The 27806-nt window shown below is 44.6% G+C and overlaps 2 protein-coding genes across 3 annotated transcripts; one reads left to right on the plus strand and one right to left on the minus strand.

The window, feature by feature from the left end:
* Positions 1-1432: 1432 nt before the first annotated feature.
* On the plus strand, positions 1433-14524 carry nt5e (5'-nucleotidase, ecto (CD73)). Its single transcript, XM_044049591.1, has 9 exons — positions 1433-1909; positions 3365-3587; positions 3682-3870; positions 11495-11692; positions 11832-11986; positions 12707-12815; positions 12890-13039; positions 13126-13326; positions 13882-14524. The coding sequence occupies exons 1-9, from the start codon at positions 1544-1546 to the stop codon at positions 14049-14051; spliced, it is 1761 nt and encodes a 586-aa protein (XP_043905526.1). The 5' UTR covers positions 1433-1543; the 3' UTR covers positions 14052-14524.
* A 1466-nt stretch (positions 14525-15990) lies between these two features.
* Positions 15991-27606, minus strand: snx14 (sorting nexin 14). Of its 2 annotated transcripts, none has more exons than XM_044049580.1 (28): positions 27118-27606; positions 26734-26854; positions 26535-26614; positions 24264-24342; positions 24117-24160; positions 23927-24014; positions 23731-23815; positions 23499-23655; positions 23332-23407; positions 23083-23127; positions 22899-22979; positions 21878-21992; positions 21463-21618; positions 21251-21375; positions 20774-20832; positions 20473-20605; positions 19787-19973; positions 19618-19701; positions 19422-19522; positions 19200-19311; positions 18922-18962; positions 18703-18822; positions 17853-17973; positions 17544-17708; positions 16506-16601; positions 16333-16424; positions 16206-16262; positions 15991-16116 (listed from the first exon to the last, which is right to left on the minus strand). In XM_044049580.1, the coding sequence occupies exons 1-28, from the start codon at positions 27237-27239 to the stop codon at positions 16090-16092; spliced, it is 2769 nt and encodes a 922-aa protein (XP_043905515.1). In that variant the 5' UTR covers positions 27240-27606; the 3' UTR covers positions 15991-16089. The 2 variants fall into 2 exon arrangements, with proteins under 2 accessions (XP_043905515.1, XP_043905514.1); XM_044049579.1 differs by having other exon boundaries at positions 19618-19704.
* Between the last annotated feature and the right edge of the window lie 200 nt (positions 27607-27806).

Consider the following 27806-nt stretch of genomic DNA (forward strand, 5'->3'; position numbering starts at 1 on the left):
ACACTTTGGTGTTCCTGTGGTCACAGAGACAGTGGACGTGTGACTCTACTGCCCCCTGCTGTACAGATGTCTCTACGACAGCAACCTGGAAAAGTCTACATTCACTCTTAGAACACGGGACTTTTGCACAATCACTACTAAACAAATATGTGATTTAAAATGAATCATGACCTTCACCTATAAAAGCACACACGCTCAGAAACATCTGAGTCATTCAGTTTTATTTTAGATGTTCTGAGCTCAACGAGTTTGAACAAATATCTAATTCTGATTATTTTGAACGCACATGATGAAGAATGTGGAGAAAAAAACATGTGAGTATAAATTCTGTCATTGAAACTTTATTTTTGAATTTAGTCTTCAGATGTTTGTACATTTGATAAAGTGTGTAAAGTTCACTGTGTCTTCATGGATGGATGTACACTAACATGTTACATGTATCGCCAGAGAGAGCGTGCCCTCTGCTGTCATTTCTTACACTTTGTTGCCCTCTAGTGGAAGAACACCGTCCTCTGAGAGCTGTCAGTGGTGATTTACACTTTAATAAAAGGTAACAGCAGGAACATGATGCTTAAATCTTTCTCTGTGTCAGGTGAGGAGGAGGAGGAGGAGGAGGAACATGTATCCCACACCAAAGCCCGTAGAGAAAATCTGTGATTTTAACATCACAGCACACAGGAGTTGTTGATCCACTGCTGCCTCCATCACTTTGTCACTTCGGCTTTTTAAAAACTTTGTTGGGATTTACCTCAGTGACACAAAGTGACCACACGAGGCAGCTCCTGTGTCCCTGCCAGCTAAAATCACTGATTTAGTCTCTGGGGTTTGGTGTGGGAGAGTGAGTGGTTTGGTGATCTGTCTCACAGTGAGATAAAGACGTGAACATGTTCTTAAAGATATCGCAGATTTAAGTTAACATAGTATATTAGTATCAAATATCAAAATCTCCATAGAAAAAATCAGTGATTTTAGCGGGCGGGGACACAGGAGCTGCCTCGTGTGGTCACTTTGTGTCACTGAGGGAAGGATTTTAAACACTGAATTGACAAAATAAGACATGTGAACTTAGTGATGGAGGCAGCAGTGGATCAACATCTCCTGTGTGTGTGTGATGTTAAAATCACTGGTTTTCTCTATGGACTTTGGTGTGCAAGAGTGAGTGGTTTTCAAACTTCGGTTTCCTCTTGGAAAAGTCGTTTACGAAGTGACTAAAAGTCAGTGTTTACTCCTAACTTACTCCTAATTTAAACATTTCTTTGACACTTATTGTGTGTATTTTGTGTACATGTGCAGAAAGTCTGTGATTATGAGGAAGTGAAATAACTGAAGTGAAACAAACACCTCATTAAAGCCACATATGTTTACATGTATGGAAATGATGTTCATGTTCACAATGAGTTCCTGTTTTAATGACAGGGTGAATAGGCCCCGCCCCTCCCTCTCAGCCCACTCCTCTCACTCTCTCAGTGTCTTCATCTGTAACAGTCTTCAGACACTGAGTCAGAACCAGACTGTCCCCGGTTCTCTTCTCTCCTCTCTGAAGATGGAGGAGGTGCACAGCGCCCCCTGCCTTCACCTCCTGCTCCTGCTGCTCCTCTCCTGCTCCTGTTCATCCTCCTGGGACCTGGTTCTGCTCCACACTAACGACGTGCACGCGCGGGTGGAGGAGACCAGCAGACTGTCCGGTAAGTGCAGCAGCAGCAGCGGTTCCGGCTCTGGCTCTGGTTCTGGTTCTGGGTGTTTCGCCGGTGTCGCGCGCAGAGCCGCGGTGGTGCAGCGGATCCGCAGCTCAGAGCAGAACGTGCTGCTTCTGGACGCTGGAGACCAGTTTCAGGGAACCGTGTGGTTCAACTACTACAAAGGAGCCGAGGCTGCGCACTACATGAACCTGCTCAAGTATGACGTCATGGTGAGACGCGCGCGCACACACACACACACACACACACAGTCAGACTAAAGTTGTCAAACTTGCGGCCCGGACCAGATAAATGAGTTATTCTAAGTTATTATTAAAAACAAGAAATGACTCATGTTCCAAATCAAATAAAGACTTTGTTGACAGAGAGACGAGTTTTTATTTAAATTTAAAAACACAGAGTGCCAGGACAACTTGTGTGTGTGTGTGTGTGAGACTAACAATACACATTTTAAATAAATATAAGGTTTAAATGATGGAAATGTTCTTGTGTTGCTCTGAGAACATGAAGAACTTTATATAAAACGAAATATTTTCTTCGATAAATTGAGTTGTTTAACAATGAATTGATATGTATGTGTACGACTGTTTGAACATGAGGAGAGGGCTGCCGCCTTATTTTCTACCTCCTTCCTTACTTCCTACCTACCTACGTCCCTCCTTCCCTCCTACCTACCTACATCCCTCCTTCCTTACTACCTACCAGCATACCTGTTTCTGTCCACAAACACAAAATGATTCAGTTTGAATGATTTCTTTGTTTTTGTGAAGCAAGAAAACAGGAAATATTCACTTTTAAGAAGCTGAAAAAAAACCACTCAGTTAATTAAGTGTTCCAGATCTGATCACATGACTCAGACCTCAGTGGTTTTAATTTGCTTAAAAGCATCGGTGGTTGTAGAACTTTCTAGCAGGCAAAGCTATTTGTCTTTCATTCTATTTATCTGTTTATTGCTGCAATTGGTATCAAAGCACCGTTGGCTTTAAAGTGCCTTTAAGGTGCATCGTCAAAGCCATGTTTTGTTATATATCGCCTTCAAATGCGCCTTTGTAAAGCTATCTATCATCAGAACCTGTACGAGTTGTCGGTTTTACAACCTAACAAGATGCTGTCTAACTAACTAACTAACTTCAAGCTGATAACTGCCTAACTGCAAACTGACGTCTGCTTAACTGTGTATGTGGAATAAACCTTCAGAAAGACAGTCGAGTTGTACCCGCCGTACTTGTTCTGGTTACCCTTTCCAGAAGGGAGCATTGAGCTGGAAAGACCAGCCAGCAGAAATCTGGACAGTGGTGTTTCGGAGTGCAGCTGTTTTAAAAAAGAAAAAAATGTGAATTATGGTCAAAATTCAACCACCCAAAAATCCTGCTTTTCATATAAAAATGTGTTTGTTTTTTTTGTTTCGTCTGATATTTTATCGCAATAATTATTAATATCCACTCATTTTCAAACTTTTTTTTATCACGATCATTTTGTGGACATATCGCATTGGCACTGTGTGGTGAAAATATAATGTATATAATGACACTAACGTTATGTAAGGAATGAAAAAACACTTCATAACTTTCTACGAGTAAAATTACAACATAACCCACCCCCGAAAAAAAACAAAACTTCAAAGACAGAATCAGAGACGTTTTTTATTTAACGTCTGTTTTTTTCAGGCTCTCGGGAACCACGAGTTTGATAACGGCGTGGAAGGACTCATGGTGCCGTTCATGCAGGAAGTCAAGTTTCCCATGATCAGTGCGAACATCAAACCCGACAAAACTCTGGCTGCGACGTTCGGGGTCTCATATCATCCGTATACGATACTGAAGGTCGGCGATCACAGAGTGGGCGTGGTCGGGTACACGTCGCAGGAAACGCCCGCTCTGTCCAAACCTGGTGCGTGAACGACGCGCTGTCGCGTTCCCGTGCGTGGCTTTATTCTGCTGCCGTATCCCACGGTAACTTGTAAACCTGTCGCTGCCCCCTACAGGACTGCACCTGCGTTTCGAGGAGGAGGTGGCGGCGTTGCAGCCGCATGTGGACAAACTCCGCACACTGGGCGTGGACAAAGTCATCGCTCTGGGTCACTCGGGTTTCACCAAAGATCGGGAAATCGCCAGGAGAGTCCGCGGAGTGGACGTGGTCGTGGGCGGACACACCAACACGTTCCTCTACTCAGGTGGGCGTGTCACTTTTGTCACATGATCACGGCTTTATCAGAAAAGGCTGAATGTAGTGAGCGAGTCGAGTCCAGAGGTTTTAGTTCCTGCTCTGACGACGTTAAAGCGAGCTCAACAGAGAGCGTCGTCACTGAAGAGTCAAAGTGAACAATGACCAACTGTAGAGCAGTTAAAAAGACTTAAAAATTCTACTTAAAGTTCCAAAATCTACTTAAAAAATATCTACTACAATGTTTAAAATGTCAATATGTAACAGAGGAGTCTATTGTATTTACACCGCGTTCCAAATTATTATGCAAGTGATATTTTTCTCTAATTTATCTAAATAGTCGATGCAAATGACATTATTTTCAAGTCATTAACCGTTAGAGTATAATTGGAATGTTATTGAACAAACCTTCCAATAATAACAGTATTTTTTTCAAAAATAAAAAACTTAAAATGCACTGTTCCAAATTATTATGCACAACAGAGTTACAAAACATTTTATAGGTTGTAAAGAACTGAAAATGGTCATTTGTTTAATTTGCAGCATTAGGAGGTCATATTCATTGAAATCAAAAGCTATTTCAACTATTTACAACTTCTTAATAGGTCAAGTTACATTTTAACATAGGACCCCTTATTTGATAGCAGCTTCGCAATTCTTGCATCCATTGAACTTATGAGTTTTTGGAGAGTTTCTGCTTGAATTTCTTTGCAGAATGTCAGTATAGCCTCCCAGAGCTCATAGATCTTTTGCTTGAGGATGCTCCAAAAGTTCTCAATAGGGTTGAGGTCAGGGGAGGATGGGGGCCACACCATGAGTTTCTCTCCTTTTATGCCCATAGCAGCCATTACATTACATTATATGTCATTTAGCAGACGCTTTTATCCAAAGCATTTAAACATTTGGGTACAAATAAGAGCTAGAAGTAAGTAAGAGCTTCAAGTACACCTTGATGTTTGCGGGACTCCAGAGCCACCATCCTCTCTTAATCCGATGTATTTGTCTGGCAGAAACCTTCCTCATTGTGCCTTTATCTGCACAAACCCGTGTGTGCTCCGAATCAGCCACAAATCTCTTAAAGTACGATGATCCCGCTTACGTTTTCTTGAAATATCTAAGGTTTTCATACCTTGTCCAAGGCATTCAACTATTTCATGCTTTTCAGTAGCAGAGATATCCTTTTTCTTTCCCATATTGCTTGGAAATCTGCTGGATAATGTGGAACGTCCTTCTTTAGTAGTTTTTCCTTTAATTGGATTCACCTGGCAAACTGATTATCACAGGTGTCTGAGATTGACACCTGTGATCCAAAGAGCCCTGAGACACAACCCCATCCATGAGTTTATTGAAAAACAAAAAATGTGGACTTCCGGTTAAGCGAATGAGTGGGTAGACGTTAAATCAGGAGCTCCCGGTGGATGAAGTTATAAAACATCAAAAAGCCAAAATTCAAACGCACAACCAGAGAGGGGATGAGGACTAGAAGGGAACTTATCAAAAAAGAAACGGAGAAGAAGCAAAGAAAAAATGGGAGATAGAAAGTGTGATGATAGGTCTGATGCCGCTAACGACGACATGCTAGCTAGCAGATTGGGACCAATAGCGAGGAAAACCGAAAAGAAATGAAGGACATTCGAGACAATCAAAATCTGGGAAGTATGTTGAAACAAGAACTAGCCACTTATAAAGAGGAGATGGGCAACAGGTTCGAAGCCATCGACAGGGGGATGGAAGCCCAGAACTTGGTCACAAGTTCTACTCCACCCCTGGCTGATTGTATTCGATTCCATTGTAAGTCGCTGTGGATAAAAGTGTCTGCTGAATGACATGTAATGTAATGTAATACATGAGATACGTGCAAGAGTGTGGTGGAGACCGAGGAGTGGAACACAGAGCTGAAGGGGATTCTCGCCTCTTCCCTCAACCAGCAAAGGAGGCTGCAGGAGAAAATAACTGACTTAAAAGGGAGATCGAGAAGGAACAATATTCGAGTTGGGTTCACACGGTGGTGAAGTGGTTAGCACTCTCGCCTTGCAGCGAGAAGACCCGGGTTCGAGCCCCGGTTGGAACAAGGGCCTTTCTGCATGGAGTTTGCATGTTCTCCCCGTGTGTGCGTGGGTTCTCCGGCTTCCTCCCACAGTCCAAAAACATGCAATGTGGGGAATGGTTGTTTGTCTCTAGCTGTGTGTGGCCCTGCGATGGACTGGCGAACTGTCCAGGGTGTACCCCGCCTATCGCCCGATGTAGCTGAGATTGGCACAGCACCCCCCGCGACCCTCTGGTGGAGGATAAAGCGGTTAGATGATGACTGACTGACAATATTCGAGTTTGGGGAGTACCAGAGGGCGAAGAGCCTTCAAAAAGGCATGGCAGACAAAAATCGAGGTTGGGGGAGAGACAGTGACGTTCGACCACGACTACGCAGCGGAGATGGCTGCAAAGCGCCGTAGCTATGCGGGACAGAGGAGAGTTTTAAAGGGAGAAGGGATTAAGTTCCAGTCACCGCTTACGTCATTGAAAGTCCACTGGCAAGGAGGCGTCCAAACCTACGGCAGTCCACAAGAAGCTGCGGGATGAAGGTGGGTGGTTTGATGGGGGAACAACAACTGACGCTGGAGCAGCAGCTTGAGGCCGCTTTCAGTTTGGAGAGTTTCCATCGATCACTTTTTGGTTTACTTTTTAGTTTGAACAGCTGTTGCTGATGTTTTTTATGTGTCCAAGGTTAGCTTATGGGTAATGAAAGTGCATTCGGGAATTGATGTATAATTCAGCATGAAGGTGTTAAAGTGGTGTCACTGAATGTGAATGGGCTGAGTAGTCGGATTAAAAGGGCAAAATTTATGGCCAAATTCAGAAAAGAATAAATGCAGATGGTGTTTCTGCAGGAGACACATCTGTCTACGGAGGAATGTGAGAAACTAAAGAGATTTGGGGAGGTAGTACCAACCATTCTTTGGGATGCGCTTAAGGTTGGGAAGACAATGCTGCGCAAGAAATCCAGACTAGTAAACTACCAGATGCAAATTGGACACTTAAAGGCCTTGGAGGGAAAACACAATGCCACAAGTGACCCAGAGATACTTAGACACAGGATATGAGAAATTTCCTAGACAGGTTGGATCTACCATCTATAGGGGAAAAGCAGAATACATTATTGATGGCAGACATCACAGAGGAAGAGATGAAAAGGGCGATCTCTAGGATGAAGAGCAATAAATCTCCTGGTAGTGACAGATTCCCCTCGGAATTCTATTAAACCTTTAGACAAGAGTTGACCCCGGTATTGTTGGCCTCATTTAGACACACAATTAATGAAGGGAAAATCCCTCCCTCATGGAAGGAGGCCATTATCACAATCATACCCAAAGAGGGCAAGGACAAAGAGCATTGTAGCAGCTATAGACCAATATCAGTACTAAATGTGGACAGCAAGATGTACACCTCAATAATTTTCAAAAGATTTGAGACATTCATGACTGACATTATAGACAGGAAGACAGATGCAGGACAATATTAGGAGGGTGATACACATTGTAGAAGAGACTCAACGAACGAAGAATAGCGCAACTTTAGTTAGTGTAGACGCAGAGAAAGCTTTTGACAGTGTTAAATGGACTTACTTATATAAGGAGTTGGAGAGATTTGGTTTCAATAAAGAATCTGTCCAGTGAATTATAAAGCATTATATCAAGAGCCGACAGCTAGGATCAAGGTGAATGGTAATCTCACGGATCCCATCTGTCTGGGGAGGTCTACTAGACAGGAGTGTAGTCTCTCTCCAACTCTCTTAGCAATATTCATAGAGCCATTGGCACAGGCGATTAGGCAGGACCAGGGCATCAAAGGGGTGGAGGTGAATGGTAGAGAACATGAGATAGGGCTGTTTGCAGATAATGTGGTAGCCTACTCGGAGCAACCCAGTGAGTTCTTCCCTGCGCAGATGAATCTACTGGAAGAGTATGGATGTTACTCAGGATACAAAATTAATGTAACCAAAACACAGATCTTGGCCATAAACTATGCCCCTACACCAGAGTTAGGAGCGAAATACAAAATTAAGTGGAATTCAGAAACCATTAGATATCTGGGAGTGAACATCACAATGGGAGTGGGAAAGTTGTACACTGCTAATTACATTCGCATTAATCAGGAACTCAGATGGGATATATGAAGATGGTCAATATTACAATTGGATCTTAGTTCAAGGATAGAAATAATTAAGATGAATTTATTACCAAGGCTACTGTACCTGTTCCAAACTCCAGTAATGATACCACAGAAACAGTTTATGGAGTGGGATAGATGGATATCCAGGTTCATTTGGGGGGGTAGGAGGCTAAGAATTCGATATAGCACCATGCAGCTCCCCAAGGAGAAAGGGGGCATGGCAGTAGCAAAACTACAAGACTACTTCTATGCTGCACAGCTCAGGGCCGTAACTTGTTGGTGTAATGGAGAATATGTAGCTAGGTCGAAGTATATATAAATGAAGGTGGGGGCTAGCCCAGTGCAAATATTAAGGGGGATTTTGAGATTTTGAGGTGAGGGATTACTATTTGAAGGAAATAAAGTTAGAACAACCCAAAGAACAGAACATGATTATTAAAATAATGATAAATGCATATGTAGGGGAAAATGTAATCTTAGCTCTATACCAAGCTCTAGGTGCCAGTGGGGGTAACTGTCTATATTAAAGAAAAATGGGAAAAAGAGCTTGGACTAGCAATAATAGAAGATGACTGGTATAATGTGTGCAAGACTCAACTCTCAGCCACTGGCTCTAGGGTATGGAGAGAATTTAGGTGGAAGAACATTATAAGGTTTTTCATAACACCAAAGATTAAGGGGAGATACACACCAGATCAGAAATCATGTTGGAGATTGTGTGGTCAGGCGGAGGCAGACCATACACATGTGTTTTGGAAATGTCAAAAGATAGAGGGATATTTGGAGAAAGTCTAGAATATGCTGAGGGAGATATTGGGATATGAGATACCAAAGACTTGTTTGGTATTGTATCTGGGGAACATTCCACAAGAGGAGGTACAAGGAGGAGATAAATACCTCGTGAAAGTATTATTGATGGCTAGGAGGAAGGCAATTACAAGGGCCTGGTATAAGGTAGACCCACCTACTAAAGAGCAGTGGCTGAGTATTGTGGAGGAGATTTATGATATGGCGAGGTTCACACATACCTTGAGAATGCGAGTGGAACAGTTTGTAGGGAAATGGGAGAAATGGAATTATTACAGAAGGGACGAGGAGGTTATCGCTAGTAATTATAGTAATGACAACTGAGCAGGACAGAATTGTTGCATTGTAACTGAATGGAAGGACCTATAAGCTACTACTGGATGTGTTTTTCTTTTGTTGTTTTTTGTGTGTGTATTGTATTTAAATGGAAAAAAACAAATAAAAATTTAAGTTAAAAAAACAACAACTTTATGACACTTAAATACAATTTGATTAATAATTTGGAACGCAGAATAGTGATCATGACCACGTTGGTATTTCAGTTCAGTGTCAGACGTTCAGTGGTTTTTCAGTTCAGCGGTTTTTCAGTTCAGTGACTGTCCGACGTTCAGTGGTATATCAGTTCAGTGTCAGATGCTCAGTGGTTTTTCAATTCAGTGGTATTTCAGTTAATCGCAGGCAAAAATCTTAGCGAGAGTCCTCCTCAACAGACTGGTTCCTGCTGTTGCAGAACACCACCTCCCAGAGAGCCAGTGCGGCTTCAGAGCCAACAGGGGTACCGACATGATCTTCGTGCTAAGGCAACGCCAGGAAAAATGCCGGGAACAGAACAAGGGACTATATTTGTTGACCTGTCAAAGGCGTTTGACACTGTGAGCAAGAAGGGCCTATGGGAGATCATGGAGCGCCTAGGTTGTCCCCCAAAGTTCCTTAGCATGGTCATCCAGCTGCACAAAGATCTGCGTGGTCAGGTCAGAAGCAACAACGACCTCTCAGGGCACTTCCCAATCAGCAACAGGGTGATGCAGGGTTGTCTACTTGCGCCAACTCTCTTCGCCATCTTCTTCAGCATGATGCTTCAATGGGCCACAGAAGATCTTGGTGACGAAGACGGCATCTACATACAATATTGCATTGATGGCAGCCTGTTCAACTTACGTTGCCTACAGGCCCATACCAAGACCCTAGAGCAACTCATCTGAGAGCTACTCTTTGCTGATGATTCCGCCCTTGTAGCCCACACAGAGTCTGTCATGCAGCGCGTAACATCCTGCTTTGCAGAGACAGCCGAACTCTTCGGTCTCGAAGTCAGCTTAAAGAAGACAGAGGTTCTCTGGAGCAACAAGCATCTTAAAAAAGGCACTAAAGTCAGTGTCTACAGAGCTGTGGTACTGACTACCCTCCTGTACGGTTTGGAGTCGTGGGTCACATACAGACACAACCTACGTCTTCTAGAACGCTTCCACCAACGTTGTGTCCGCTCCATCCTCAACATCCACTGGAGCGAATATGTCACCAATGTTGAAGTGCTACAGCGAGCGGAGATTACCAGCATCGAGGCCATGGTAATCAAAACACAGCTACGCTGGGCAGGGCATGTCTCTAGAATGGAGGACCATCGTCTGCCCAAAATCGTCCTCTACTGGGCACCGCAACAGAGGAGCACCGAAGAAATCTTCATCAGAGAAGCCAAGCCAAGTATTTCAGTTCAGTTCAGTGTCAGACGTTCAGTGGTATTTCAGTTCAGTGACTGTCAGACGTTCAGTGGTATTTCAGTTCAGTGACTGTGTCAGACAGAGTCTGAAGTCCTGAATCATTCTGTGAACAAATCTTTTTAATGATTCACTTTCACCCAAAACAACTGCTTTTGGTCACTAGTTTCAGTGTTTGTGACTCCGCCCATGTTGAGGAGGATGAGCTAAACCGTTGACTTTCTCTCTTGTGTGTCTGTGAGGAAACAAACCAGAAGAAAAGCACAGTCTGGTTTCCATCAGTGACTGTAAATGTATATGTTACACAGTTTAAACAATGAACCTCAGTCAGGACTGGGTTTGTTTTCTCTGTGAGTCAAATACACCACAGAGACACCAGCAGTATTATGGTGTGTCAGAGAAACCCTGAGTCATTGTTTGTAATCGTTCCGCCACATTTTTCCACGAGCTTCTACGAGTCATGGCTGCATTTCAGTTTCTCAGGAATAGTTTATGTGTGAGTTTCAGGTTTGGGAGAAAAGAAGAAGAGAAAGTCCAAAGCACTCACTCTCCCACACCAAAGCCCATAGAGAAAATCAGTGATTTTAGCTCGCGGGGACACAGGAGCTGCTGGTCTACTGCTGCCTCGTGTGGTCACTTTGTGTCACTGATATAAATCTGTACAAAGGATTTTAAATGCAGAAGTGACAACATAAGACATTTGAACTTAGTGATGGAGGCAGCAGTGGATCAACAACTTGTGTGTGTGTGACGTTAAAACTGATTTTCTCTATGGGCTTTGGTGTGGGAGAGTGAGTGGTTTACAAACTTCAGTTTCCTGTTGGAAAAGTCTGTCTGACAGTGAGATAAAGACGTGAAACATGTTCTTAAGATAAAGTCTGAAATCTCCTTTTCTTAAGTGAAGGGTAGATGAGTGAGATGAGTTTTTTCCCTTATCTTCTCTCGCAGGAAAACCTCCCTCCTCTGAAGTTCCTGCTGGTCCTTATCCCTTCATGGTGAAGTCGGACGACGGGCGGCAGGTTCCTGTCGTTCAGGCCTACGCCTTCGGGAAATATCTGGGTTATCTGAAAGTGACCTTTGATGAAGCGGGAAACGTGGTGAGGTCTTCGGGAAACCCCATCCTGCTGGACAGCAACGTCCCGCAGGGTACAGAGCGCCTAACACAAAGATCTGTGTCTTTATGTGTGATTTTCTGTGCTGCTGTTTAATGATTCACTGCTGGAATGTACCGGTGTTATTAAGTAAAACCATGGTGAGTCAGGAACCCGAACTGTTTCTGATCCAGATCCAGTCGTCCGTGCAGACGTGGACGAGTGGAAGAAGAATCTGGCCAATTACTCGTCACGGGTGATCGGACGAACTCTGGTTCTCCTCAACGGGGAAACTGAGCAGTGTCGCTTCCGTGAGTGTAACCTGGGAAACCTGATCTGTGACGCCATGGTGAGAGTAACACACTCTGGAATGTTTCCACGTCGTTTCCTCCCTCTGTAAATCACAATTCCTTCAGAAAGATCTTTGGACGTATCCTTGTTTTTCCCTCCACAGGAAAATCTCCCAAGTCAAAGATCGTGAGATGATTGTGAACATGTGTTTTTTTACCAGCAGCAACAAACAGAGCAAACATGGAATAATACATCCCTCACATCTGACTAACTTTGTTCCAAAATAAGGTTCCATTCAACCAATCCAGAGACGTGACTCATTCAACTGATTTTATCTGCTTGACAGAAGACTCAGCTAAGAGTAGAAAGTCTGCGATATCTTTAAAAACATGTTCACGACTTTTAAAGTAGAAAATATTCACATTTAAGAAGCTGAAAAATGACAGAAAGTAGAAAATATTCACATTTAAGTAGAAACAAGTAGAAAATATTCACATTTAAGAAGCTGAAAAAATGACAGAAAGTAGAAAATATTCACATTGAAGAAGCTGCAAAATGACAGAAAGTAGAAAATATTCACATTTAAGAAGCTGAAAATTACAGAAAGTAGAAAATATTCACATTTAAGAAGCTGAAAATTACAGAAAGTAGAAAATATTCACATTTAAGAAGCTGAAAATTACAGAAAGTAGAAAATATTCACATTTAAGAAGATGAAAAATGACTGTTGACAGTGTTCTTCACGTGTAAGTGAGGGAAAACTCTCTCTGATCTTCAGCTCGACAACAGCATCAGGTTCCCAGACGACGTCAGGTGGAATCACGTCAGCGCCTGCGCCTTTAACGGCGGCGGCGTCCGAGCGTCCATCGACGAGCAGAGCAGGAACGGTGCGTCGCTGCGTGTGTTTGATGAAACACGGAGCAGGATCTCCGGCCTCTGACTGTCCATGTTTTGTCTTCAGGTTCCATCACCATGGAGGACCTGATCTCCGTGTTACCGTTCGGAGGAACCTTTGACCTGGTGCAGTTGAGAGGCTCCACGCTCAGGAAAGTGTTTGAACACTCTGTGAAACGTTACGGTCAGAGCACCGGAGAGTTCCTGCAAGTGTCCGGTATTTAACCGTCGTCCTCCGTGTCCACGTTGTGAGGAACGCCCGTGTGAATCACGGTTGATGCAGTTTCTGTGTTCGTCCACCAGGGTTCCGCGTGGAGTTTGATGTCTCCAAACCCGCGTGGCAGCGCGTGCGGCGCCTCGCCATCCTCTGCACGCACTGTCGCGTTCCCCACTATGAGCCGGTGCGGGACGAGGACGTGTACGCGGTGGTGCTCCCGTCGTACATGGTGAGCGGCGGCGACGGATTCTCCATGATCGCAGACGAGATGCTCGCACACAACAGTGGTGAGGTTTGATTCTGACGGCGCGGTGAGCGCCCCCTGCTGCTGCTGAGACACCTGATTTTAACCATGCAATAAAAGACTTTATCTTTAAATACATGTTCACGTCTTTATCTCACTGTTTTTTCAACAGGAAACTGACGTTTGTAAACCACTCACTCTCCCACACCAAACCCCAGAGAGAAAACCAGTGATTTTAACATCACAGCACACAGGAGTTGTTGATCCACTGCTGCCTCCATCACTAGGTTCAAATGTCTTATTTTGTAAAATTCGGCATTAAAAATCCTGCATTTGGATTTATGTCAGTGACACAAAGTGACCACACGAGGCAGCAGTAGACCAGCAGCTCCTGTGTCCCCGCCAGCTAAAATCACTGATTTTCTCTATGGGGTTTGGTGTGGGAGAGTGAGTGCTTTACAAACTTCAGTTTCCTGTTGGAAAAGTCTCAGAGTGAGATAAAGACGTGAACGTGTTTTTAAGACATCGTAGATTTTATTACTCGTCACATTAAAGGAGCATTCCGTTCAGTCAGTGTCTCAAATGTCTCCCCCTGCAGGTGATTTGGACATTTCCGTCGTCTCCAACTACATCACACAAAGACGGAAAGTTTATCCTTCCGTCGAAGGAAGAATTCAAGTCTTCAACTCGTCCTCTGGACTTCGGGGACAAATGTCTCTGCTGGTGTTAGCGTCGCTGCTGTGGAGCCGTGTGGGCGGAGTCATGTGAGACTTGGATTTTGTCCAGAAAAAGACAAAACGTCGGGTACAGGAAGAATGAAATGAGCGGACTTGTCGTGTCGTTGCTCCGGTAACCAAACATTTTCCTGACAGATGTTTTTAACGTCGGAACGCGATACTCTGGTCTGCGAAGTATTAGGACACACCCAAGTGTTATCGCGTTTGTGTAGCGATTACAGATGTTCGCACTGAGCTCTAATCGCACTATTTTTAACGGCAGCTTTTTTAAACTGTGAAGGTTTTTTTTTCACGAAATTTTACTGATCGTCAAACTTTATCATCATCGCCACCTCGCTAACGATAACTTCGGCCTCCGTCTGTCACTTTTTTTTAACCACGACAAAACCATTTTAAACCACAATTTGTACTTAAACATTTTACGCTAACACTGAATATTTTTAAATTTCTAACAGATTCATGTTCAAGTTTAAATTAAACAAATCCCCACTTCATTTTTCTGCTGGTGTTGTTTTAAAAGAAAGAAATGTGTATCCTTTTGACAGACAGCAGGGGGAGCTGGAGCGGTGAATGTCATGGCCAGGTGATGAAATTTCTTCTTAAAGACATCGTAGACTTAAATTGACATAGATTTTATTTTTTTTGTGAAGTGGATAAAAGAATCGTCTTCAATACAAAACCTCATAGAGAAAATCTGTGATTTTAACATCACAGCACACAGCAGTTGTTGAATAACAGTAAGAACAGTAACTTAACTACCATAAGTTTTAATGTCTTATTTTGTCAATTCGGCATTTAAAGTCCTTCATTTAGATTGACCTCAGTGACACAAAGTGACCACATGAGGCAGCAGTAGACCAGCAGCTCCTGTGTCCCCGTGAGCTAAAATCACTGGTTTTCTCTGTGGGGTTTGGTGTGGGAGAGTGAGTGGTTTACAAACTTGAGTTTCCTGTTGGAAAAGTCTGTCTCACAGTGAGATGAAGACACAAACATGTTCTTAAAGACATCGTGGACGTAAACTGACTTTGTTCACTTTGGTGTGTTGTCCCTGATGGCAGCCATGTTTGAAGTTAGCCTGTCTGTCCCTTTAAGGCGTGATAGAGAGCGGTGACCTCATGTCTTCTGAACTATTTTCCAAGCGTTTGAGACGTTACCGTGGAGACTCATCAGCTCCGTCAGCGAGTGCACGTTTGTCCAACAGGAGACATTTTGAGACCAAAGCAGCCAGAATAATTCCTCTGAGGGCGGAGTCTTCAGGCACCAGAACAAAGTGTTCTGTGTTGATGTTCACACGGCTGCCAAACACACGACAGCTGACAGCTGCCACAACTGTGACGACACGGTCACATGACCAGTCAGCTGACCCGCCAACAAACTTTTAGACCAAACCCAAGATGGACACAGACCAAGACTGAGACTTGGTTGTGGACCTCAGCTGTGGTCCACGACGTCCTCACAGCAGCAGATAAATTCCTCATTATAAACTCTTGGTCTTAATTGTGATCGCTAGTAGTCTTGATCGTAATACTCTCTGGTCTCAGTCTTGGTCTCGATCTGTGTACACGCTAATCTTGTGGACTCTGGTCTTAGTCTTCTGGACTCTGGTCTTGCTGACTTTGGTCTTAGTCTCGACTCAGTCTTGGTCTATTCTCGGTTTGCGTCAGTCTTGTGTTTTTCCTGATTCTGGCTGTGTGGGACATTTAGTGTCTGTTCACTGTTTTTTCCAACCGTGGTTTCCTGAACGCATCACCACTCAGTGTGTCTGTGTGTGTGTGTGCGTGTGTGTGCGCACGTGTTAGTGAACGCATCACCACACAGACTGTGTCTGTGTATGTGTCAGTGAACACATCACCACACAGTGTATGTGTGTGTCAGTGAACGCATCACCACACAGACAAAAAGTGTAAACGTTGATTTCAGACGTGTTTGATTTTAAAAATGAAGACAAAAAAAACACGTGTTTACTTCAATAAATACAAGCTTTTATTTATTTATTTATGAACACAGAGAGAAAGCAGAGATTTTATTGCACGTGGATGTTTGTCAGGATGTGGTTTGTGGCGTTGAGGTCACATGACGGTCGCCTCCATCACTTCCTGTTGATGTGAAACAAACACCTGCTCAGAGTCTCTTTTTTCTGTTTGTCAAACTTCAGCATTCAACAGAAGCAGAAAAAAACACTCACCTCGCTGAGTTCAGGGAAAAGCTCGCAGACAGCCACGTCCAGCAGGACGTAAGTCATCTGAGGACGGACAGAAAGAGTCGTGAGTCCAGCTCTTGACGTGTGTCTTGTTGTCTCACCTGTGTCTCACCTGTTTGTTGAGCAGCGGCTGCTGTAAACCGTCAAACAGAAGTCGGATTCCTTCGTATTTTGCGTCCTCGCCGATGCATTTTTCCACAAAGTCTGAAAAAAGACAGATGGACGGACGGTTGTTTTCCTCACTTTGTCTCTGTATGAACACAAGGGGGCGTCATCTTCACTCACCTGGTAAATATTTCATCATCTCGTCGAACGTCTTCTTGGCTCTGACCTTTTTGTCGTCACCACTTCGCTGCTCGCTGTTTTCACAGAAGACGGCGTCTGAGGGAGGAAACGGCGCCGTTTAATCCCAGTGACCCTGAACGCAGCATCCCTTCACAGTGACGCTGTCTTGCTACTGATTGGCTGATTACTACTTGGCACTTATTAGCTGCTCTGCTAGCGTTAGCTGTCCTGCTAGCGTTAACTGTCTTGCTACTACTTGTTAGCTGTCTTGCTACAACTTGTTAGCTGTTCTGCTAGTGTTAGCTGTCTTGCTACTACTTGTTAGCTGCTCTGCTTGCATTAGCTGTTCTGCTACGGTTAATTGTCTTGCTACTGTTAGCTGTCTTGCTACTACTTGGCACTTGTTAGCTGCTCTGCTAGCATTAGCTATCTTGCAACTGTTAGCTGTCCTGCTAGCGTTAACTGTCTTGCTACTACTTGTTAGTTGTTCTGCTAGTGTTAGCTGTCTTGCTACTTGTTAGCTGCTCTGCTTGCTTAGCTGTCTTTTACTACTTGTTAGCTATTTTGCTACTGTTAGCGTTAGCTGTCCTGCTAGCGTTAACTGTCTTGCTACTACTTGTTAGCTGTCTTGCTACAACTTGTTAGCTGTTCTGCTAGTGTTAGCTGTCTTGCTACTACTTGTTAGCTGCTCTGCTTGCATTAGCTGTTCTGCTACGGTTAATTGTCTTGCTACTGTTAGCTGTCTTGCTACTACTTGGCACTTGTTAGCTGCTCTGCTAGCATTAGCAATCTTGCAACTGTTAGCTGTCCTGCTAGCATTAACTGTCTTGCTACTACTTGTTAGTTGTTCTGCTAGTGTTAGCTGTCTTGCTACTTGTTAGCTGCTCTGCTTGCATTAGCTATTTTGCTACTGTTAGCTGTCTTGCTACTACTTGGCAACTGTTAGCAGCAACCGTCATGCCTGTTAACGTTCAGCGGTGTGAGGGTCAGGGTAATAACCCTGTCACGTGACAGAACATGAATATTTCATGTCTTCACCTCTGAGTTGTGTGATCAGCGACACCAGTCGATGCTCCTGAAGAAGCTGCTCCAGCTTGCTCTGCATGTTCTGGTCCATGAACGCCTCAAACGTGTGTTTGAAGAGGATCCTACCGGCGGCGAGGACGTGGTGCAGCCAGTCCGACACGCGGAAAACCACCCGACCTGCCAGGGTCAAAGGTCAAACATGCTTTAACTTGAAGAAGAAGAAAGAAGTTCCAGGTGATTTGGGTTGAAACTCCAGAGATATCGCGTTCACAGGAACCCGCTTATCTCAGGGCTGACGCACGTTTGATCGCAGTCACTTACCGACGTACATCGCGTAGTCGTACATCCCGTGGACCCGTGGGTCCAGCGAGGCGTGGCAGTCGCCGCGCCGCTCAGAAACCTGCGACAGGTTTGCGTTGTTTTTGAAGAGGTTGTTGGAGAGCTGCAATAAATATAAAAAAAAACAACGTAGAATCAGAAAAGTTGCGATGTCACCAACGACTTTCTGTGTTTTTTGGGGTTTATCTGTTACATTTTGTCAAAGTGAAACTCTGCGATAACTTTAACGTCGCAATTATCCTACTTCACAATATTGCGATTGTACAAAAACCCCTTGTTTTCACTTTAAATAACAAAAGCTCTATAAAAGTCGTCCACAGTGGATTTATTGCGACGTGTGTTAAGTTTACATGAAAATAATCCTGTTCTTTCTGTTGATTTACTGTTTAAAGTCATAATAAAATAACGTTTGTTGTCCAAACACTGGCGCCACAGTGAAAACAGACACGCCTGACGTGTATTTTTAAAGTCTTGTTCAGACACACTGACCACAAACCCCTCATTTATCCAGACGTTTCCATGGCGACTGACCTGGGAGTTACACTCTAAATACAGACAAACTGTGACTCCCTGACAGCAGAGGAAAGTCAACTCACTCCTCCTCACGTGTAATAACGGCAGAGTGTTGACCTTTGACATCTTAAAAACAGCATGGAAACACGTCTTTATCTCACTGTTAGACTTTTCTCTCTCCCGTGTGTGTGCGTGTGTGTGTGTAGTGTCAACCACAGAAAAGCTTGCTGCTGCTGCCACCTTGTGGTAAGTATGTTTAGTACAATAATGAACAGTCACTTGAAATGTTCAGATTATAATCCTGAGTGTGTTGTTGTACCTTCTTGTCGTTCTCTGCTGTCGGGCTCAGGATGATCAGTTCTGGGCGACTGGGTTTAGGTTTGGGCGACTCACAGGAGTTAAAGAAAGACTGAAGGAACGGATCCAGGTTCTGTCCTCGCTGCACACACACACACACACAGTGTCTTCTTTAATTCAAGTCATGACCTTTTACAGAATCAGTCACACTCACTCACTCACTCTTCATTCACTCACTCACCTCTTTGATCAGTTTCCCGGGAACAGACTTAAAAATCTTGCCTGTGAAAAAGAAACACGTATCTTTATTATGAGAGGATGAATTTGAACAGATTGAGTGTAATCCCACAGACAGAGGACAGGGGGCAGCGGTGAGTCAGTGTAATACCACAGACAGAGGACAGGGGGCAGCAGTGAGTCAGTGTTACAGACGAGGTTGACGACAGAGGACAGGGGGCAGCGGTGAGTCAGTGTAATACCACAGACAGAGGACAGGGGGCAGCAGTGAGTCAGTGTTACCGAGGTTGACGTCGGGCAACATTCTGTCCAGAAACTGAGACTCGATGCTGTGAGGAGACAGGAAGTCGGCCAACAGCTGACTATTACTGAGCTCAGGACACTGAAGGAGTCTCTGTGGAGACAGACAGAGGGACAGTGAGACACATTTTTTTACTCCAGGGTTAAAAAAATAAAAATCTGGATTACAGAGATTGTAATCCTCTAATAATCTGGTGGATTTACCTGCAGATATTCCTCAAACTCCTCCCTCTTTGAAGCCAGGAATTCAGAATTCTTTGGTCCGATGATCCGTTTGGACGGAAGCTGAGCGTCTGCAAAAGTTCCTGAAACAAAACAAACAAAGTGACTTCAGTTTCCTCTGTGAAGTGAATCAGGACTAGAGTCACCACCAGGGGGCGATGTGGTGTGAAACCTTTACCGTGGAACTCTGTGAGTTTGGACTCGAGGACGTAGAACTCCGGGTATCTCCTGCAGACGAGCCACTGCTCCGTCTCGTGACCGACTGCTGAGAGACAGAAAAATGACGTGGTTACGATCGTGAGACCTGCGGCGGAGCGAAGTCTCCGCCCCCCTCGCCGCTCGCTCACCGTCCCTCCTGTCCTTGCGTTCCACGTCGATGCAGAAGACGGGAACTTTCTCCTTCTTCACGTCGTCGTCGTAGGACTCGATGTACGGGATGGTGATGCTCCACGCGGACAGGTTCCTCGTGGTTCCCGCGGCAGAGACGAGCTCAGCGGGACAGTCGTCCTCCAACACGACGGTCGCCTCCTCCACCTGCAGCCGACCAATCACACGCAGGCGCTGACGTCAAAGGGTCTTTGTCTCACTGCGAGACAGACGTCTCCAACAGGAAAGTGAAGTTTGTAAACCACACCAAACCCCATAGAGAAAACCAGTGATTTTAGCTCAGAGAGACACAGGAGCTGCTGGTCTACTGCTGCCTTGTGTGGTCACTTTGTGTCACTTAAATAAATCTAAATGAAGATTTTCAAAAGCCGAATTGATAAAATAAGACATTTGAATTTAGTGATGGAGGCAGCAGTGGATCAACAACTCCTGTGTCACTGTGAAGTAAAATCACTGGTTTTCTCTATGGGCTTTGGTGTGAGAGCTCCTGAAACTTCAGTTTCTCAGGTTGGTTTTCAACAGCAGGGGGCGTGAGAGCCTCATACCAAACTATTCCTTTAACTAGTTTATGTGGCTTATTCCTCAATAATGAATAATTCACAATTACACAAACTAACAAGAGCAGATCCGCGAATGTGATTCTCACCACGTCGTCGTCAAAGTCGATCATGGCACTAGGGGGCAGCATGGCGCCCTCCATGGTCGTGCTCCTGAACACGCCTTTGATTCTGCTGCCGATTCTGCTGATGCCGAACGTCTCGCCTCGTTTTAACGTGTTTCTGGAAACAGAGCGCAGGCAAAAAGACACAAACGTGTTTGTTTCACCTCTTTTCTTCTGGACTGAAGCTAATTCTGAAATAAGACGCACAAAACTTCACATGTGAGCAAGAAAATTTAAAAAACAACAACAACATGAAAACAAACTAGAACAATAAAATAATTCAAACCTGTTGGATTTGGAGTTCTTGGTCAGAGACTCCGCCCCTCTCAGCAGGTGCCTGAAGTACTGAGCACACACACACACACAGTGTCAGTGAACGCATCACAATACACTGATAGTTCATAGTCAGCACTGTGAGCGCCCCCTGCTGCTGAGAACCAGACAGACTTTTCCAACAGTGTAAACCACTCACTCTCCCACACCAAAGCCCATAGAGAAAACCAGTGATTTTAACATCACACACACAGGAGTTGTTGCTCCACTGCTGCCTCCATCACTGAGTTCACATGTCTTATTTTGTCAATTCGGCTTTTGAAAATCTTAATTTAGATTTATTTGATTGACACAAAGTGACCACACGAGGCAGCAGTGGACCAGATGATGTGGTGTTAAAATCACTGATTTTCTCTATGGGCTTTGGTGTGTGTGTGTGTGTGTGTGCGTGCGTGCGTGCGTGCGTGCGTGCGTGCGCGTTGCCTCGTACTTCGTCGCTGTGACAGAACATGGGAGTGAAGACTCTCTCCAGCAGAGACAGGACGTGTTCGTACGCCTCAAACAGGCCGTGCATGGTCTGCAGCTTGACCACGCCCTCGTACGGACCTGCAGCAACTGAGAGGGAGGGAGGAGACACGAGACGCCGTTTCTACGAGGACGAACCAACGAACAATCAAACGCCCCCGGGGGCCGAGGTCTTACTGTTCCTGATCTCCTCCACGATGAACGGGTCGAAGCTGATCTTGTCCACGCTCTCGTCCAGACAGTACGTCTCGTAGATGTGCAGTACCTCGCCGTGCAGGCGCTGCAGCTCGGCGTCGCTCAGCTCCGGGACCAGGATCTTATCGTTGAACTCCTCTGCAGGTAAAAAATAACAAGGGTTTGAAAAGAGTCAGAAAAGATTCATGTTATCATCCATTCATCGATTGATCCTGAAAATGTCTGAAAATATTGATCAGGGTTTGTCAAACTCTGGAAATGATGTTTGTCAAATGTCTTTGTTTTTGTCCACAAACAGGAAATGATTCCGTTTTTAAGGATTTCTTTGTTTTATGGAGCAGGAAATATTCAACATTTAAGAATCACTGTCGTCGTCGTCGTCGTCGTCGTCTCTTACCGACAGTGAGGCAGAACTGCAGCACGTGAACGGCTCCTTCCTGCTTCAGGAAGTTCATGAACCGGAACAGAAGATCCTGCTGGTCCCGGATCTGCTTCAGGTTCAACTGCAGAACCTGAACATGAACACTGATGGTTATTACACACACACATATTCTCACACTCACACACACACACATATTCTCACACTCACACAGAGACACACACACACATATTCTCACACTCACTCACACAGAGACACACACATATTCTCACAGTCACTTACACACACAGAGACACACATATTCTCACACTCACTCACACACAGAACACACACACACATATTCTCACAGTCACTCACACACACAGAGACACACACACACACATATTCTCACAGTCACTCACACACAGAGACACACACACACACACTCTCACTCACTCACACAGAGACACACACACACATATTCTCACAGTCACTTACACACAGAGACACACACACACATATTCTCACAGTCACTCACACAGAGACACACACACACATATTCTCACAGTCACTCACAGAGACACACACACATATTCTCACACTCAGTCACACACAGACACACACACACACATATTCTCACAGTCACTCACAGAGACACACACACACACATATTCTCACAGTCACTCACACACAGGGAGCACACACACACATATTCTCACACTTCCTCACACACAGAGACACACACACAGATATTCTCTCACAGTCACTTACACACAGAGACACACACACACATATTCTCACAGTCACTCCACACACAGAGACACACACACATATTCTCACACTCAGTCACACACAGACACACACACATATTCTCACAGTCACTCACACACATATTCTCACTCACTCACACCTGAGAACACACACACATATTCTCACAGTCACTCACACACAGAGACACACACACATATTCTCACAGTCACTCCCACACACAGACCTCACACCGCGTATTCTCACAGTCACTCACACACAGAGACACACACACACACACACACACACTCACTGAGGACTTCTTGTTGCTGACGTCAGCATATTTGTGCAGAAATGGGACGAGAGCAGACGGAGACTCTGAAGCTTCTTCCGGCTGAAAACACACAGACGACTTATTATTTAAAGCGATTTTTGTCTTTTATTACATTTATAATATATTTATAATACATTTTTAATATAAGGTTTGATTTTTTTACCGGAGAGTCGTCGACAAAGATGAGCACCATGAGATTCACAGTGTCCTGAAAAACACAAGGTTATTATTATTATAGTGAAGTCACATGACGAACAAAAATCAACAATGCACAAACGCTCTGCTGTCGCCTTCATGCTCCGACGCCTCTGACCAATCAGGACGCGATAAAAAAAAAAAAGATGTGTATTTGCTGGACGCTAACATCGCAAACGTCCAACGACGAGTTTCCGATTTATCGCGTTCTACTCACAGGATCCGCCATGAAGTCCATGGTCGGCAGGAAGACGGATCCGGCCATCACCTCCCGCAGCAGCAGAGCCAGAGACCTGAACCACCACAGAAGAAGAAGACAAAAAAGGTTTACGCAACTACAGAGATGGGCCTGAGGGGGGCGCTGCTGCTGCCGCTGCCACTGACCTGCAGTCGGTGGCTTTGGGAGGCATGACGTAAGGAAACAGCAGCTCGGTCAGTTTCCTCAGGTAGAGCAGCTCGTGTTTGCGACTGCGCAGAGCGACGTGAAGGTCGGCGCCGTACTCCTCCAGCGCCACCTGCTGTAAACTCTCCACGTCCCTCACTGCGGACAAAATCACCCGGTTCACACTTCACGTTTAAAATCAACATTCTCGCGATGGCCTCGCTCTGCCGGTACCTTTTCCTCGAGCCTTCGCGATGACTTCGATGTGTTTCATCGCAGCTTTCATCACCTTGTCCGCAAACACGGCGGGGACGTCCACCTGCGACCAAACAAACAAACAAACGAACAAACAATTCAGTTCGGAAAGTTAACGTGAGATGGAAACTTCACAGAGAGCAAAGATCGGCAGAAGTCGCGATTCGGGCGTCACCTTCTGAGCTCGGCGCACGAGCACGGACGCGAAGAATCGGAACGTCGTCCTCAGCTCGTCCGTACACGCCTCATCGTCTGTGATGTCCCTGAAACAAACAAACAAACAAACGGAGCAGGACGTAAACAACAACAACAACAGCAGACGACTGCGGACAAACCGACCGTGTTCAGACGACGGATCTTCTTACCTGTACCAGGGGTAAACAAAGTTCTCCAGCACTAACTCAAACACCTGCAGGGGGCGACATGGAGACAGAGGTTAGAGGACGTCACTCTTCTCTGCTAAAGGTTAATTCTGTGGTTTATTTATTTATTTTTTTAAATCATCCCGGTACCTCTGCTATGGACGCGTCCACTTTGGAATGAACCTTCAGGTCCAACCATGGCTGGTAGTTTTCAAGAAGCAGCGTCGGCCTGGAAACAGTTAGTGTGGTCAGTCTTTATCTCACTGTGAGACACACTTTTACAACAGCAAACTGACGTTTGTAAACCACTGACTCTCCCACACCAAAGCCCATAGAGAAAATCAGTGATTTTAGCTGGCGGGGACACAGGAGCTGCTGGTCTACTGCTGCCTCGTGTGGTCACTTTGTGTCACTGCAATTAATGTGAACAAAGGATTTAAAATACCAAATTCATGAAAATAAGACATGTGAACTTAGTGATGGAGGCGGCAGTAGATCCACAACTCCTGTGTGTGTGTGTGTGTGATGTTAAAATCACTGGTTTTCTCTATGGACTTTGGTGTGGGAGAGTGAGTGGTTTACAAATGTCAGAAAAGTCGCGAGATAAAGAGGTGAACATGTTCTGTAGATATTGTGTCCTGTGGGAACATGTACACACACACACATACTGTATGTATATATGTATATACACTACCGTTCAAAAGTTTGGGGTCACCCAAACAATTTTGTGTTTTCCATGAAAAGTCACACTTATTCACCACCATACGTTGTGAAATTAATAGAAAATAGAGTCAAGACATTGACAAGGTTAGAAATAATGATTTGTATTTGAAATACGATTTTTTTTACATCAAACTTTGCTTTCGTCAAAGAATCCTCCATTTGCAGCAATTACAGCATTGCAGACCTTTGGCATTCTAGCTGTTAATTTGTTGAGGTAATCTGGAGAAATTGCACCCCACGCTTCCAGAAGCAGCTCCCACAAGTTGGATTGGTTGGATGGGCACTTCTTGCGTACCATACGGTCAAGCTGCTCCCACAACAGCTCAATGGGGTTCAGATCTGGTGACTGCGCTGGCCACTCCATTACCGATAGAATACCAGCTGCCTGCTTTTGCTCTAAATAGTTCTTGCACAATTTGGAGGTGTGTTTAGGGTCATTGTCCTGTTGTAGGATGAAATTGGCTCCATTCAAGCGCTGTCCACTGGGTATGGCATGGCGTTGCAAAATGGAGTGATAGCCTTCCTTATTCAGAATCCCTTTTACCCTGTACAAATCTCCCACCTTACCAGCACCAAAGCAACCCCAGACCATCACATTACCTCCACCATGCTTAACAGATGGCGTCAGGCATTCTTCCAGCATCTTTTCATTTGTTCTGCGTCTCACAAACGTTCTTCTTTGTGATCCAAACACCTCAAACTTGGATTCATCCGTCCACAACACTTTTTTCCAGTCTTCCTCTGTCCAATGTCTGTGTTCTTTTGCCCATCTTAATCTTTTTCTTTTATTGGCCAGTCTCAGATATGGCTTTTTCTTTGCCACTCTGCCCTGAAGCCCAGAATCCCGCAGCCGCCTCTTCACTGTAGATGTTGACACTGGTGTTTTGCGGGTACTATTTAATGAAGATGCCAGTTGGGGACCTGTGAGGCGTCTGTTTCTCAAACTAGAGACTCTAATGTACTTATCTTCTTGCTCAGTTGTGCAACGCGGCCTCCCACTTCTTTTTCTACTCTGGTTAGAGCCTGTTTGTGCTGACCTCTGAAGGGAGTAGTACACACCGTTGTAGGAAATCTTCAATTTCTTAGCAATTTCTTGCATGGAATAGCCTTCATTTCTAAGAACAAGAATAGACTGTCGAGTTTCAGATAAAAGTTCTCTTTTTCTGGCCGTTTTGAGCGTTTAATTGACCCCACAAATGTGAAGCTCCAGAAACTCAATCTGCTCAAAGGAAGGTCAGTTTTGTAGCTTCTGTAACAAGCTAAACTGTTTTCAGATGTCTGAACATGATTGCACAAGGGTTTTCTAATCATCAATTAGCCTTCTGAGCCAATGAGCAAACACATTGTACCATTAGAACACTGGAGTGATAGTTGCTGGAAATGGGCCTCTATACACCTATGTAGATATTGCACCAAAAACCAGACATTTGCAGCTAGAATAGTCATTTACCACATTAGCAATGTATAGAGTGTATTTCTTTAAAGTTAAGACTACTTTAAAGTTATCTTCATTGAAAAGTACAGTGCTTTTCCTTCAAAAATAAGGACATTTCAATGTGACCCCAAACTTTTGAACGGTAGTGTATATACATACTATATATATATCTATATATATAGTATGTATATATACTGTATATATACAAACATACATACACACATACACACACACACAGTATACTGTTTATTTATTGAACGTACCGGTGACGTTTACACTTGACCTTCCCACACACAGCACAGCTGTGACCCAGAGGAAACAGCTCCTGCTGCTGCTGCTGCTGCTGCAGGAGGAGGAGGAGGAGGAGGAGGAGGAGGAACACAGCGTCAATAATCACACCACAGAAGAAGAAGAAGAACTCCAGCAAACATGGCTGCAGACGTGTGTGTGTGTGTGACATACTCTGTGTCTGGGTTTGATGGTGAACAGGATGTTTGGGAGAAGAGACTCTGGTCCAAGGGAGCAGTAGAAGGTGACCACTCCAGCCAGGAAAGACCAGAAGACCATGAGGACGTGGATGTACCTGGAGACAGGTGAGGACACACACACACACACACACATGTCAATAACAGAAAAAAATAAATGTTTTCTGCTGGAGTGAGCGTGAATTATAATATATCATAATATAAATATCACACACACAGACAGACAGACAGACAGACAGACATATATACACACACAGACAGACAGACAGACACACAAATATACAGATACGCGCACACACAGAGACAAACACATACATGCACACAGGTGAACGTCACGTCAGGTGACGTCACTGTGGCTCACCTGTTGAGCAGCAACGTCACTGTCGCCATGGTGACGAGCAGGCAGCACAAGAGCGGGTAGTGACGTAATGCTTCCATCAGCTCCCGCTTCACGTCCCGCAGCAACCGTAACAGCGCCGCCATGTTGTCACGAGACAGAGCGACACCTCACCGACATGTTGTTGTTGTTGTTGTTGTTGTTCGTTTGTTTTTTACCGTGACTCTCTGAGGAGTTTAAGCCTCAAACACGGGTCAATAACCCGGGTAGGATTAAGCTAACAGAGCTCGCTGTTGACGCAGCTTTTCCACGTTTAAACTTACGTTCGTTGCGTTAAAACAAAACAAACGAACAAAAGTTTCGCCGTGAAACTAAAACAGTGCATACGCTCAATCATGACGTCATCCGTTCGTTTTCGTTGGTTGAAGTTTGCGCAGTTTAACTTTAGCGTTCTCTCTGCGTTGACTAGTCGGTGAATCAGGTCACTTCCGCACAGGGAGTGTCGCCTAATCCCGGGTTGCCAGGTCTGTTCACGGAAACACGGAGGGAGAAAAAAAAACAACCCTGATTGTTTTATATACATGAAGTAAAACGTGTTATCGTTAATGTGTTTGAACACAGCGAGACAATAATCCTGCAGTTTAATGAGATTATAAAGAAAACTATACCAGGTTAATCCGATAAGTGTTTCATCAACTCACGCCTTTGACTCG

Source organism: Solea senegalensis, linkage group LG17, assembly GCF_019176455.1.
Source record: "Solea senegalensis isolate Sse05_10M linkage group LG17, IFAPA_SoseM_1, whole genome shotgun sequence".
NCBI classification, from domain to species: Eukaryota; Metazoa; Chordata; class Actinopteri; order Pleuronectiformes; family Soleidae; genus Solea; species Solea senegalensis.

Excerpts from the sequence above, each read along its gene's own strand:
- nt5e (XM_044049591.1), top strand. The coding sequence starts at position 1,544 with ATGGAGGAGGTGCACAGCGCCCCCTGCCTTCACCTCCTGCTCCTGCTG. Across the intron at positions 1,910-3,364 it reads TGCTCAAGTATGACGTCATG|GCTCTCGGGAACCACGAGTT; the intron begins GTGAGACGCGCG and ends TGTTTTTTTCAG. Across the intron at positions 13,327-13,881 it reads GATGCTCGCACACAACAGTG|GTGATTTGGACATTTCCGTC; the intron begins GTGAGGTTTGAT and ends CTCCCCCTGCAG.
- snx14 (XM_044049579.1), bottom strand. The coding sequence starts at position 27,239 with ATGGCGGCGCTGTTACGGTTGCTGCGGGACGTGAAGCGGGAGCTGATG. Across the intron at positions 18,823-18,921 it reads CCGGGAAACTGATCAAAGAG|CGAGGACAGAACCTGGATCC; the intron begins GTGAGTGAGTGA and ends GTGTGTGTGCAG. Across the intron at positions 16,117-16,205 it reads TTTTCCCTGAACTCAGCGAG|GAAGTGATGGAGGCGACCGT; the intron begins GTGAGTGTTTTT and ends TCACATCAACAG.